This window comes from Cydia splendana, chromosome 17 (genome assembly GCF_910591565.1).
Source record: "Cydia splendana chromosome 17, ilCydSple1.2, whole genome shotgun sequence".
Taxonomy (NCBI): Eukaryota; Metazoa; Arthropoda; class Insecta; order Lepidoptera; family Tortricidae; genus Cydia; species Cydia splendana.
The window spans coordinates 6,147,609-6,161,998 of record NC_085976.1 but is presented as its reverse complement, the minus strand read 5'-3'; the positions used below and the strand labels follow the sequence as shown (position 1 = coordinate 6,161,998).

At 40.0% G+C, this 14,390-nt stretch overlaps 1 protein-coding gene across 2 annotated transcripts in view; it reads left to right on the top strand.

Annotated features, from left to right (window-relative positions):
- The window catches only part of LOC134798694 (protein fem-1 homolog CG6966), a 33,175-nt gene extending 28,544 nt beyond the window's left edge, over positions 1-4,631 (top strand). For both annotated transcript variants that reach the window (XM_063771073.1, XM_063771072.1), the window contains one exon: positions 1,268-4,631. In XM_063771073.1, the coding sequence (XP_063627143.1) occupies positions 1,268-1,516 (249 nt within the window). In that variant the 3' untranslated portion in view covers positions 1,517-4,631. The remainder of the gene's footprint in view (positions 1-1,267) is intronic.
- The last annotated feature ends 9,759 nt before the right edge of the window (positions 4,632-14,390 follow it).

Here is a 14,390-nt window from a genome sequence, read left to right as displayed (position 1 = left end):
GACGCCCGGGGCGACACGCCGCTCCACCTCGTCTGCAAGGTAAGGCGACGCGGCGCCGTGCGCGGGCGAGCTGCTGCAGCTCATGCTGCGCCTCGGCGCAGCGCCGCAGGCCAGGGACGCCCGGGGCGACACGCCGCTCCACCTCGTCTGCAAGGTAAGGCGACGCGGCGCCGTGCGCGGGCGCGCTGCTGCAGCTCATGCTGCGCTTCGGCGCAGCGCCGCAGGCCAGGGACGCCCGGGGCGACACGCCGCTCCACCTCGTCTGCAAGGTAAGGCGACGCGGCGCCGTGCGCGGGCGCGCTGCTGCAGCTCATGCTGCGCCTCGGCGCAGCGCCGCAGGCCAGGGACGCCCGGGGCGACACGCCGCTCCACCTCGTCTGCAAGGTAAGGCGACGCGGCGCCGTGCGCGGGCGCGCTGCTGCAGCTCATGCTGCGCCTCGGCGCAGCGCCGCAGGCCAGGGACGCCCGGGGCGACACGCCGCTCCGCCTCGTCTGCAAGGTAAGGCGACGCGGCGCCGTGCGCGGGCGCGCTGCTGCAGCTCATGCTGCGCCTCGGCGCAGCGCCGCAGGCCAGGGACGCCCGGGGCGACACGCCGCTCCACCTCGTCTGCAAGGTAAGGCGACGCGGCGCCGTGCGCGGGCGCGCTGCTGCAGCTCATGCTGCGCCTCGGCGCAGCGCCGCAGGCCAGGGACGCCCGGGGCGACACGCCGCTCCACCTCGTCTGCAAGGTAACACCGCCGCCTGTTGCCAAACCTATACTGGGTGTTTGCAATCCTCCTACGTCGTACAATAAATCCCAAGAATCATCCCAACCCGAAGATCGGCGCGTACCCGCTCGTGGTCGAGGCGTAAATGTGCGATGCGAACTGAGTGGACGCTCCGACGAGACGTGCCGCAATAACTTGGAGGTTTGACTTGCACGCGCAGCCAAACGCTTCATTAGATGCGCGCCCCTGAAGCCTCAGATTAAAGAAATATTTATTTGATGGCAAAGGCAGCCTTTGAAAGGTATCATTAAGATATGAAACCTTAAAACTGTTTTATTCGAAGTTTGTCTCCACCCAAACCCATCATTCGTTCTAAAACTCAATGGAACTGCCACCTTTTGTAACATTTGTAACGTACCCCGCAGCTAAATCCATGCCATAGAATTTACCATCTTGTGACCTAAATCGAAAATTTGACTACAAACTAAAACAAAAAGGACTCCTGTGCTGCATGCTACTGCTGGATTCTCCTTAATAACAATTGTTATGTATTCCACAGCTCAACCCGTGTCCGCCCGACGTGGTCCGCTCGCTCCTCGAGCACGGCGCACACATCGACACAGTCAACTACGAGGGCGAGACGCCGGCCGAGATCCTCAAGGCCTCCAACCAGTCCCTCGCCTCCATCGTCAACCCCCTCAAGTACACCACGCTCAAATGCCTCGCCGCGCGCACCGTCAAAAACTACAAACTCCCCTACAGACATGTTGTGCCCCAGTGCTTGCATTCTACCATTATCAACCATTGAGCGAACCAAAGCGGTGAGTATCGGCTACTTTAATGCGGCTCGAATTCTGTACATTAGCAGTCTTTAGAGAAGCTGTATTGACGGGAAGCGTATGTTAGTCCTTTGTCTAGTGACGATGATTCGATGTGTTAAACTCCTCTGATATGATCTCGTGACCGGTTAAGAACTCAATTTGAACTTAATGGTGTTGAATGTCGATGCATTACAAACTTCCGATGAAATTGGTACCTAACAGATTTTCATTTAATTTTGAAGATTTTGTTAATTTCGATAGCATAATTTGAGTTTCTAATGTATGCACGGTCGTACAGAGGTGTATCATTGAATTGTTTTTTACACGACATTTATATTGTGATTTTATTTGTAATTATGCGTAGAATTTGTAGTGTGCCGGTGTCTATACAAGTATACACTGTACATGTTATGTCTCTGAGGCTACTCGATCCACTTCCATAGCGGAGTCATTTGCACCGATTTATCACTGTATTTAATATATCGATTTGAAAATTATCAGATCAATATTTATGATTTATATCTTCACAATGCGGGTACAAGGTTCACAATGTTTAATTCATATTTTATTTATATTAATACATTTTTGGTTCAATGCAATACTAGGGGAATTATATGAAATTACATAACATATAATATAAAATTAATGTGATTGATATTGTAATATTTTTATCGTAAATAATAACTGTCGCCATGGGTCGATATATAGCTAAAATATAATGTTGTAAGTACAGATTTTAATTAATATTAGCGTGGCAGAGATGCAGAAATTATTTAAAAGAAACATGGAAATATTTCTTTTGAACCCACATTATTCTTGAGTTGTGCTGAAAAGTTCAAGTTTTCTAAAGAAACAATTAACAGTAACAAAATATATGTATATTTTGATTTTTGTATTTGTTGAATGTTATGTCAGTTATGTGTAAAAAAAAATTAAGCTCAATTTAATTTTGGGTTGCTCAAATTGCACCACAATCGAGGCTTACGTGTGAAAAAATGCAATATTATCTTGTCTTGCCAACGTAGAAAACCGTGTTTATTTGCATATGTCTATTATATTTTGGGATATATTTGAAACAATTTTGAATGGACAATTATCATGTAAAATGGATAGACGACATTTCAATGTATCGCATCAAGTGCTTGCCAGCAGGAAGCCAGCGGAACAATTAGTTGCAAAAATATCTACACTACTAACATCTGACAACAACTCTATTGCGCTGACAGTAGAGACTTTTGTGAGTAGATACTTTTGCACCTGACTGTACATTAAGTTATTTGTGTGCTTTTATATTTTACAATGATAATTGTCATAAATATCCATGGTCCATACTTGTCCATATTTAGATAAACTAATTATAATAATGATTGCTTGTAAATGTATATTTCTGTGTAAATTTAATTCCAAATGGGGACTTAAATAAGAGCTATGTTAGAGAAATATGCATTTAAACTAGTGGTGTCGTGGCAGGCCACAACCACCAAGCGAGGACGCTTCATTACTTTTTACAAATTTACATTTCAATTGCCGTACAGTTTTGAACTCTCTCGTAATGTACGAAGGTGTCATTTACACGGTCATTTCGTCACTCATACACTTATCTTATCACTTATACAGTCAGCAGCAGAAGTTGCTAAGCGGGCGAGGAGTTCAAAATGATATTATTGTGAAGAGAATAAGTGTCAAGGTAATTTTGAACAACTCGGCCGCTTAAATAGCAACTTCTGCTGCTGGCTGTACTCGTATTAGATGTTGGCGGTTAAAAATATTTTCTCAGGCAAAAGGTACGATAGTTGGGTAATACTGGGGTTCATACAAATATCAATGATTTGCATTGCATGTGGGGTTGAATGTAAATTGTTCGCTACTATTGTAAAGATTGATTGTCAAGCGACAGTGTTACCTTTTGCTTTAGATTAGAACTTCACAGCTGATTGTTTGTAAAATGTAATGACTTTTTTCTCAACCCACTGCCAAGATTCATAAATGCTTTAGGACTACACTTTCTCATTGACGATTAAAGAGATATCTCGGAGTCAGTAGTAAAAATCACTGAACATCATTTAACACATTATTAGCTTTAAAATAGACACTCGTCAAATCAAGTCAAAATCAGAAGTGACTAATATCAAGTAAGATGCGTAAAATCTAAGACAATTTCATGCTTCGGATTTGACAGGTAAACGAGATGGCGCTGTACAGCTCCATACATTTTGCGGTAACTCTGATTGTCAAAAGTTGACGTTTGACAATTCAGTGACCGCAAAACATATGACGCAGTACTGCGCAATCTGTTTTGGATGTCATACTAAGGGGCACGTTTTTTTCTTAGACTTTACCTCTCTATAACAATCAATTCACTTTGCTAATATGGTCTACCTAGACAATTATTATTAGCTAGAACTCAAGAAGTCGCTTCTGTCAAAAACTTGTCTCACTATGAAATTGACATGGGAACTTGTTGGTTTTTGTCCATAGATTTCTAGTTTAGACACAGTGGTTGGTCTGACGAGTGTATGAAAAGCCCTTTGATAGATCTCGGGCCAAGTGATAATCGCTTTTAGTTGGAGTTCTCATTGTAAATGACCGCCGTGCTTACCGTTCGCCAACAGAGAAAAGTACGCCACTCTCATACAAAAATGTTTTAGACGCATACTGTTTAATTAGGAAATACTTCAAAGTTGGCTTACTTTTCTCTTGTTACTTGGTACCCCGTGTCTTTCACAAGCAGTACGTTGGAAGAGTAGCGCGTCTGGTTGACTAGTCCTCCTATTTTAATTACATTCATAAAACTATACTCATTTTTTTACATAGCTTAATCAACGAATCATTAAATTTGTAAACGCATTGTAAAAACAAATTAGTATAAGTAGACGATTAGAAATTAATAATGTTGAAATTGGTAATGATTATATTTAGATGGGTCAGCCATTGGAACTGAATGTAGATACAAATGGAATATGATAGTTACTTACGTGTTAGCGCAGTCCACTGTTAATCGTAATGCGCGTATTTCTCATAGTATATTTTGAACTTAGTATACATTGCGTGATTACGTACTAGTTATTTTTTGATGATATTAATAAAAATGCTTTAAAATAATCGCTGTTTTACTTGAAACTTGCCCCGTTGGCCAGCTAATTCGCTCAACTGAGGGTGGTATTCCACTTGTCCAATTTCTTTGTCCAATGTCAGCGCGTCTCACTCTCTCATTAAAGCAAAATGTCGACGCAACACACATTGGACATAGAAATTTGATAGGTGGAGTACCACCCTAATTCACTACGAATTTTAGTGCGTGAAAATATCTGTAGAGCGTGTTATATAGGTATTTCTGCGTGCTTCGCTGTACAATATATTGTTGTAGAAGACTACATCAATTATAGCATAAACTGAATCAGACTGTTTTTACGATGCCAAAAGTGTTACTTATCACATCGTATATACTTTTTTGGTGTCACAATGTTTATTTCAATGAACATAACGCCGTATATCACGCAACTCTCATTTCGTATGTTTTGCCCCGTTCGGCGGCTACGCGAATGGAGCATCTTGTACAAAGAATATAATACATCTTGTATCCCACGTTGGACAGAATTTGATCGTCTTTGGTCCAACAGAAGTTCTAATACTTATGATGCATGAATCTAGTATTAAACTGGATTGGGCATGAGTGGTGGGGATAACTGACAGAACGGGATAGTCTTACGTATCTTTCAGTAGGAATAGCAGAGAAAGCGCTATTATTGTTTGTCCTTATCACAGTCTCACATATTTTTTGCTCCCCACCATTTTTTTAGTATGGATAATGGTGGGCAACGAATAAATTCGACCAATCACAGTGTCGCATTTGCGTATGTTTTGTCCCTCACGGAGGCACGCGCATACCACTTCTATGCGATCCTACCTTCTATGTTATGATGTGTGTTTTAACGCCATCTAGTTTAATTTGACTGTACTCTCTTAACATAGGCCCCTACACTTCGAATGACATCTAATCAATTTCGACGGTAAGTATATTTGCTAGTGTTACTCACTAGATGGCGCCAGGTACGTAATATTTGTGAATAATGTTAGCTACTAGACAAACCCCATCAACGTGCACACTAGCTAGCGCCACTGCTAATTAATCGTGACTATTTAAATTTAACGACAGGTATTTAAAAAGGGGGCCGCTACGTACTGTATTGTGTATTTAAGTACCTTTTGAATACATCAAACTAGTTAGGGTTCCGTACCCAAAGGGTAAAACGGGACCCTATTACTAAGACTTCGCTGTCCGTCCCTTCGTCCGTCCGTCCGTCCGTCCGTCCGTCCGTCTGTCACCAGGCTGTATCTCACGAACCGTGATAGCTAGACAGTTGAAATTTTCACAGATGATGTATTTCTGTTGCCGCTATAACAACAAATACTAAAAACAGAATAAAATAAAGATTTAAATGGGGCTCCCATACAACAAACGTGATTTTTGACCAAAGTTAAGCAACGTCGGGAGTGGTCAGTACTTGGATGGGTGACCGTTTTTTTTTTGTTTTTTTTTTTATATGGTACGGAACCCTTCGTGCGCGAGTCCGACTCGCACTTGCCCGATTTTTTTTTATGTTTTACGGCCGTTTTAACTTTGGACGCATAGATTGACGAATCCAGCAATTTAAAAACTAGTATGATCTATTCAAAAGGTACTGAAATACACAATACAGTACGTAGCGATTCTCTTTGGTAGCGGTAAATACCTGTCGTTAAATTTAAATAATCACGATTAATTAGCAGTGGCGCCTAGTGTGCACGTTAATGGACTCTTAATCTCGTAGTCCTCGTATCCACACATAAATACACAGAAGTAGTTCTGTAGACCTTATGGCCTAAATTGCTATCAGAACTCAAATATACATCTGACATCGAAGATGGATGATATTTCTTAGCTAAAATTATGACTCTTGAGTTTATTTTTCTTCGTGAATTGATTGTTTAGTATCATTTTATTTTGGCAAAGAAAGATAAATGATTAGGTAGGTACCTAGCTAAATTTCTGTAAGACGCGGATACCGAAAACGGAGAAAACGCCCTTATTTATATAAAACCCTTGACACCTAACATAGGTAACAACGCCGAGTCCAGCCAACCCCGAACACCGTCCATTTGTAAGTATAACAGCGCGTTCATTTGTCACAATTACCGCCGAGGCGGAATAACTAGCCAGCCCTCTTGTTATCTGCCCATTCTCTTGCTCATACATTTTTATGAGCGTTTCATTTTATCCACCCATGTCGGTTTGGCGATTTAATACGAGCCCTGGTTTACGGCGGTGTTGTTTCTTGAATATGATTGAGTGTTTCATTTGTGTCTAACCACCTTAGGTATTCATAAAACTTTAAGGGTCTGATTTAATTAAATTATATTTTATTCTCTAACGTATAACAGCGTCTATTGAGCTGCTGTCGTGGCACTGAAGAGCCACTTTTGACAAAGACGTTTTTAAACACTTGAGTACGTCCCATTCGCCGCCGCTGCTGCGAAGTCGTGGCATGCTCGCCGCGCCGCCCGTCGCACCTAACGCCGTTCGTAAGACCCCGAAATCGCGAAAACAAAATTTGGCTGTTCCATACATTTTGGCTGGTCCATTTTCTATGAGGCTAATTTTTTTTTCGCAATTTCGGGGTAAAAGTTGCTCAGTACTTAATCCCAAACCCTCCCTGGCAACGGGAATGCACTTATTTTAGTTATTTTTTGGCCACCGTGTATTTATTCGCAATAGATATGTCCGAGAAAAATGGTGAAAAAGATGGTTGCCCATATCGTACATATGGGCACTATAGGTACCTACCTAAACTACTGTAACTAATAAAACATGTAGATTGTAGATAGGGTTGCCATACGTCCCGGTACGCCGGGACATGTCCCGGTTTGAAGCACGGTGTCCCGGCGTCCCGGCCGATAAGAAAATTGTCCCGGTTTAAAAATCATAGTTATTTAGTAGGGGGCTGGACTTGGTAAATAATAATATACCTACATTTCTACGTTTCATATGGACAAAATTAAAAAAAAATGTTTTATGGTACCTACTTTTACCTAATGTCCAATATCAGTTTCTCAGACACACAATAATTAGATGATTATGGAAATTATGTTATTTTATAGCTTTTAAAGTCTGTAATGTAGAGCTCGAATTTCAGGCTTCCAAGGGCCTAAAACCTCATCAATGGAACTTCGGCCCTCCGAGTAACTCTTGTACATATGACACATATTATTGTTGAGTAACACTAGCGCTGCTTTCTTACAGCTCGACCTTCAGTGTCGCTTAATTTTTAACAAATATAAAAATTTGATTTGAGAAGCTTGGCCTTTTGCCTCGCATGTAAGCTCACCGCGCTGGTTATAAGTACGCTTCGGGCTTATTAAGTAATGTGGAGATTTCTGAGCTCGACCTTCAGCCTCACATTTTACCTAAATTTTTGGTTTGTCTTCCAAATCTCGTCTTCTTCAGCTTAGCCTTTGACCTCGCTGCGCCAAGCTCGGCCTACGGTTTCGCTTTTTAATACAATGGACATTGGTTGGCGTCTATGCTCTAGCTGAGCTTATCCTGAAGCACGGCTTCGACCTCGCATGAAAGCTAGCCTCACTGGGGAACTTCGGATTTTTAGGCCCGGCCCGGCTTTTTTAACACGCTTTCACAATTTTGTCAAAAAAATTTCGCGCTCGCTTCGCTCGCGTTTTTTGCTGGTTGACCCTGAATCCCCTGAATCTACATGGTAGCTTGACTAGTCAATGAATAATAATTTAAACACATGGAAAATTTATCTCCGAAACTACTGTGCTAAAATTTTGAAATAAAAAACACAAAATAGTTCTTTACCTATCTATAGGAAAACCTATTAGAAATGTGCAGTCAAGCGTGAGTCGGACTTAATTATAGACATTTCACTCACGTTTCACATGAAAAAATACATTGTTACAAATTGTGTAACCCTTTAAACGCGACGCGAGTCCGACTCGCACTTGGCCGGTTTTCTTTAAATGTCCCGGTCTGAGTCCCCACACTTATGGCAACCCTATTGTAGATCACTTGCCTATACGAATAAATGAGGTCAATATTAATCAGAAACTTAAACGGTCATTGCAAAACCTATTAGTAAGTAAAGATGTCTCATACTTACAAAATAAGTGTTCGTAAAATGCGCTGTGATTATATGAGGTTGTTTTGCGTAATGGGGGTCGGCGGGGCGAAGCGGACTTACCGTAACCCGCTTACCGCTCCTCTGCTAGAGAGGGGCGGGACTCGATGAACAAGACAATTGATAACATTTATAATGGATCACAAGATGTCTGTACTGTACATCTCATGTATTAAATACTTAAATCTTAGGATATTTTATTCGTTCATATTCCGGTCCAGGGTTAAAAAAAAAAAAATTTAAAATTTAAACTGTTTATTATAAATAAATTTTACAATATTTTTTATGTACTTAACCTAATCTACACTATAATAGATTATTAGCTAAGTGAGAGGTTTTCTTTTAGTTACATCATTGACGTTATTATTACTATATTTTAATCTAATTTATATAACACAGTTGAGACATGGTCACTGTAAAACAAGCAAGCCTAAGCTTCGAACTTAGATGAAGATGGAGTATAGCGTCTAGGGAACATCTTAAAGAAATAAAAGTGGAAACCTACTTACTTGAGGGCTTTTAACTCTTTGGACAATGAATCCGCATAGGTACCTATCCAATGAGAACTCTCAGCTCCCCGGAAAGGCAATTGAGAACAGGTCAAGAGACTGGCGTAGGCGCTAAAAGTGCACGACAGGCCAGACCACACTCCGGCAGACTTGGCCAGACTCAACGAAGCGAACGACGCTAAGTATATACAAAAGCTTGTGTTCTGTTCTAATGGATTTACCTAACCACGTTTATATACCCACCTCTTATACTTTATACCTAGGCACATCAGATTCTATATCCATTCTTAAGATTCTGGTCGTTTTTAGACGTGGTGCCATAAGCAACAGCATATTATACTTTTAAGTCATTCCGTCACATACGAATATTAGCAATAGGAAAAGGATTTTACAATTAAACGAATAAATCTATCGATGTATCGACAATTGATAGACTGGAACGCGTAGCACCACTAGGCGTGATGCGATTGTTCCGACGCTCTTGGCAAGTCATTACAATTGTGTGCTCAACGGGAATCTGATTTTGATCGATTCGGAGCACTAATCTCAGGCCGCTCAAGTTTGCTACGAATCGTGTGCAATCTGCTCCGTGGAGTCTACTGCAAAGGAAATTCATCAAGGCATCGCATGATACCTATATACCTAGTTCTAATGATTGATATAGTCCTACCTAATACATAATTATGATTAGGTCCTACATGGGGAAAGTCCCCGGAACTCGAAATTGATTGTACCTATGTGTTTGTGTAAAGCTTGTGTTAAATTCACTTTATTTAGGTTTAGGTCGTAGGTACTTAGCTAGGTAAAGTAGGTGTTCGGATAAGGTAGGTACGTAAATAGGTAGGTACCTATCACGCTAAAAATTCGATCGAGCGGTACTCAATTGAGCGTTAAAGCTCGTGACAGGTTTAAGTCGGATTTACATATTAAATTCGCATTCACATGAAGTAAAGACCCATAGCTGTTTACAAACATGTGTGTATAGTACTTACTCAGTTTGTTACACGATCCTCCTCCTCATCCTCTACGGATGTAGGATATTACGCCTATCACAGTCCAGTCCCGAACTCTTCTCTATTTGCAGTCTTTCTGTATTCAAAAACCAACAATTTTTGAAAGACTAAAAAGATTATTCAGCATGCGACAATGTAATTTTAATTTCAACGTTCGTCACAATGAAAGTTCTAAATCAATTACCGATAATCATCCCAAATCCTCATAACACAATCAACATATGTACCACACACAATACCTGTTTTTCAATACCGCGCCATATTACGTCGTTGGCTGACGGCGCGGTTTCGTTTAATACCGATTGCGGGATTTGGCAAATTTTCATGTTTGCTTTTAATATAATTGTTCAGTTTATCTGCGGATTACGGACGGCCTCAAATTGAATTGTAATGGCGGGTTGTTAGGACAGGGCTGCCGGCGGGGAGCACGGGTCGGTTAATTTAATTGTGCTTCAATAGTAACATGCAACTCTTAGGTACGATAGATTAAACCCAATTAGAGTCGGACCAAGCAAACTCTGCATGGCTATTGCAATGACAAAGTCTGGCAAATGTGGCAAAGTCATGATCATCATGATTAATTTCAAATTTCTATGGAAATATGACGACCTAAGTGTTTAAAATTACGACTCAACTTATGGATATCCTTTTATCTTTAAGTACATCTTTTCACGTACAACGTTTTACATTAGGTACATAATATTATGGCCCTTTAAATTTCATTAAGTAGATAAAGTAAAGATACATTCAACTGGGATACATTCTGCTTCCTATCCTTCCTTTTTATTGATGTTTACTTCTATTATTTGTTATACCTAAAAATAATTAGAAACACTATGTGAAAATTTCATCAGTCTACCTATACGGTACTTGAAATGCAGCTCAACAACAGAGACTTAGAATTAGGTAGGGTTCCCCGTAATCCTTTGGCTACAAAACCAAACAAATTTTCAGAACCGTAAAAACAAATGTCACATTATTTATTATTATATACATACCTTAAGAGCCAACGGGAGTGGTCATTTCTCCATACAAACGTACTCCTCGTTTTCCTCCGTGGTTTTTGAAGCTAGAGCAATGATTTTTTCAACACAGATTAATATTGTCAATATCTGTGTCGGACCGTTTTGCTTTTTTTGATATTTTTGTTTTTTAAGGCGCTAGAGCCCTTCAAAAATGGCCAAAATGGCCTAATTGACTATGCCGCAATGAGAGGCGTGGCATTCAAAACTGATATCAATTAGCCAAAAAAGCAAAACGGTCCGACACAGATAATTTCATAATCATTTAGATTTCCAAATTTGGTTACGATTGGTTAAGTTTTGGAGGAGGAAACAGAGGAGTACGAAACCTCGATTTTTGAGATTTTTATTACGCAGGATTTTTCGCCTTGTCCTTATCGCACTACTTTTAGGTGCCGCTTCCGTTAGCGAGACGGGTATATTTACCTAAAATATTTAAAACTCAGCTCCTGTTTCGTCTTAACGTCCATATCTAATTTCAAATCGAGAGATCATAATATCGTAGTGTAGCAATTATCAGAAACTCCCGCTTAAAGACGCGGGTGGTAAACTACCTATTGTAATATTTCATATCAATTAAACCTTTACTAGGTACAGTCAACCCTACCGCAGTCGCTGAAGCGTTGTTCCCGCAAATTTTAAGCTTCTGCAATTCTGTAGCGGCCATAACCGGGGGATGGCCGCTTTGTTTAACGACATCTTTCTATTGCAGTTGTAGGGTTAAGGGGGTACACCTGCTAGGTGATTGTATTAGAATAAAGAATTGCTTTATGTTGTGGTATTTATTTTTCTTTAATAATAATTTTGGTGTTTTAATGTTACATGTCGCATTCTATTAAATACTTGTTAAAAAGCGATGTCCACGATGGTAGACGATAGCACATCACCTCAGGCCACCGTTCTGGACACTTGTTTGTGTTTTAAGATAATTATATCCACTACGACCAATCGCCACCACCGCATCGCGTCGACCGACCAACCGCGCAATAGATGTTACACTACAAGGCACTGTGCGTTTCAGCCTTTACTTGTGCGCTACCCAACAAATAACATTTAATTTTAAAAGCACACGAGCGCCTATCACCGCACAATCCTTTAGAAACTGTCCATCCGATTTCAGTATGTAATCTCATGCAGGTAAGGTTTACAACTGTTTAACTCAAAACTCACTTAAATCGGGATACAATTTTATGTTACGTAATCGCTTTACAATTGTAATGGGCTTTGTATGCGAGCAATTTTCTGAAAGGAGAAGGTAATATTTGTACGAGTTTTGAGCAATTTTGTTACTTTGTTGGAATAGGGGTGATAATAATGTTCGGGATTTTATTCTTGCAATGATACCTGCAAATAATCTGGCTGGATTGGATTGTTTTGAATTGATCATTGGATTGAAAGGTTCAAGTTTATTTATTTGTAGGTGGCAATAGGGTTGGATAATCCTCGTTGGACTTCACTTTACACTTGAGATTCAACCAAGATATTATGACATTTGCAATGACAAAAGCAAGGCAATTTTACCTCCTAGTGCGTTAGATTCCAGACAAAAATAAATAGTACATTGTGTATTAAGGGCGGGAAATAAGAAATTACGAACGAGTGTCAATTTTAAGCCCGACGCGAAGCGAGGGCTTAAAATGTTCACGAGTTCGGAATTTCTTTACCGCCCGTGGCACACACAATGTTTTTCATCACACTTGTAAGGAAAAAAAGGAGAATTAATAAAAACAAACTTCTGTATAAAACACTTTTCCGCCCTAGGGCGGAAAAAATCTTTTCCGCCCGCAAGCCCTACGTGTAAATAAGTGTTTTTCATCACACTTGCTCGGAAAAGATTTTTTCCGCCCTAGGGCGAAAAATTCAATTTCCCGCCCGCAAGCCCTACGTGTAAATACATCTTTTCCGAGCAAGTGTGATGAAAATATATTTTTCACCACACCAGCTCGGAAAGGCTTACTAAACACTTCAAAAACTGATAGCAAAGTTGCATTTTATTCAAAACTAATCAAATGCAATTTTTGAGTTATTTTCTTATGTTTGCTGGTAGAATTTACTTTTAAAAGTTTTAAATGATGGTTTTGGATGATAAATATTTAATAACATTCATTTGGATTTGATTTGGTTTGATTTTGTTTATTTTACATTTAATATTTGCTTCGGGTTGGTGTGGTGAAAAATGTTGTGTAACTATTTACCAATTGTTTTTCTTTAAGCTGTATCTTTTACTGATGTGTGTCAATAAAGACTATAAAGAGTATTCTATCTATCTATCTATCATCTCATAATTTTCCGAACACCTTTTTTTTAAACTGATTGGTAATGAATCAGGACTCAAACCCATACGAAGCTGCCTACTGTGCCACTCGACCATCACTTTCCTTGGTTAATTGCGTAAATTGAAATAAATAGTTGTAAGCTCACAATTATGCTTCCGACTAGTCTACTCCCAAAAGGTCGTAACTGCATTTATGTTGTAGATAAAATAGGGGACATACGCTTTTTGAGAGCAAACTTCCCAACCTTATCGTTGGATCGGTTAATCCGACAACTGCTAGCAGGTAAGGGAGTGCGCCACCGATTTATAGCTTAGCATGGGGCAGGGTTGTTACTTTTCAAAAAATTAGCAATTATTTTTTACGGCCCGTCGCTGAAAATAGTTTCGGTTGCGTCTGATTTTCGGGTAAGTAATATAAGACATAACAACTTACACTATAATATTCATATTATATACGCTCATATTGTATAAGTTTGTTTTGTATACCGTTCAAGGTGTATAACGAACGTTAGATATAACATCAAAACATCAATTTTTCTTAAGTATAACGTTATTTAAGTATAATATCATTTTATATAACGATCATTATGTATAACGTTCATAATATCTCAGATTTATAATGTATATTATTCAATACATCTAACACCAAAATGCATAATGCTCGTATAGAATAACCTAACCTACTTTTCTGGCAGCAGTTTGTTTTCTGTAGGGGTCGCAGTTCTAACCTAACCTAACCTACTTTTCTGGCAGCAGTTTGTTTTTTGGAGAGGTCGCAGTTCTACCTAACCTAAACCTACTTTTCTGGCAGCAGTTTGTTTTATGTAGGGGTCGCAGTTCTAACCTAACCTACATTTCTGACAGCAGTTT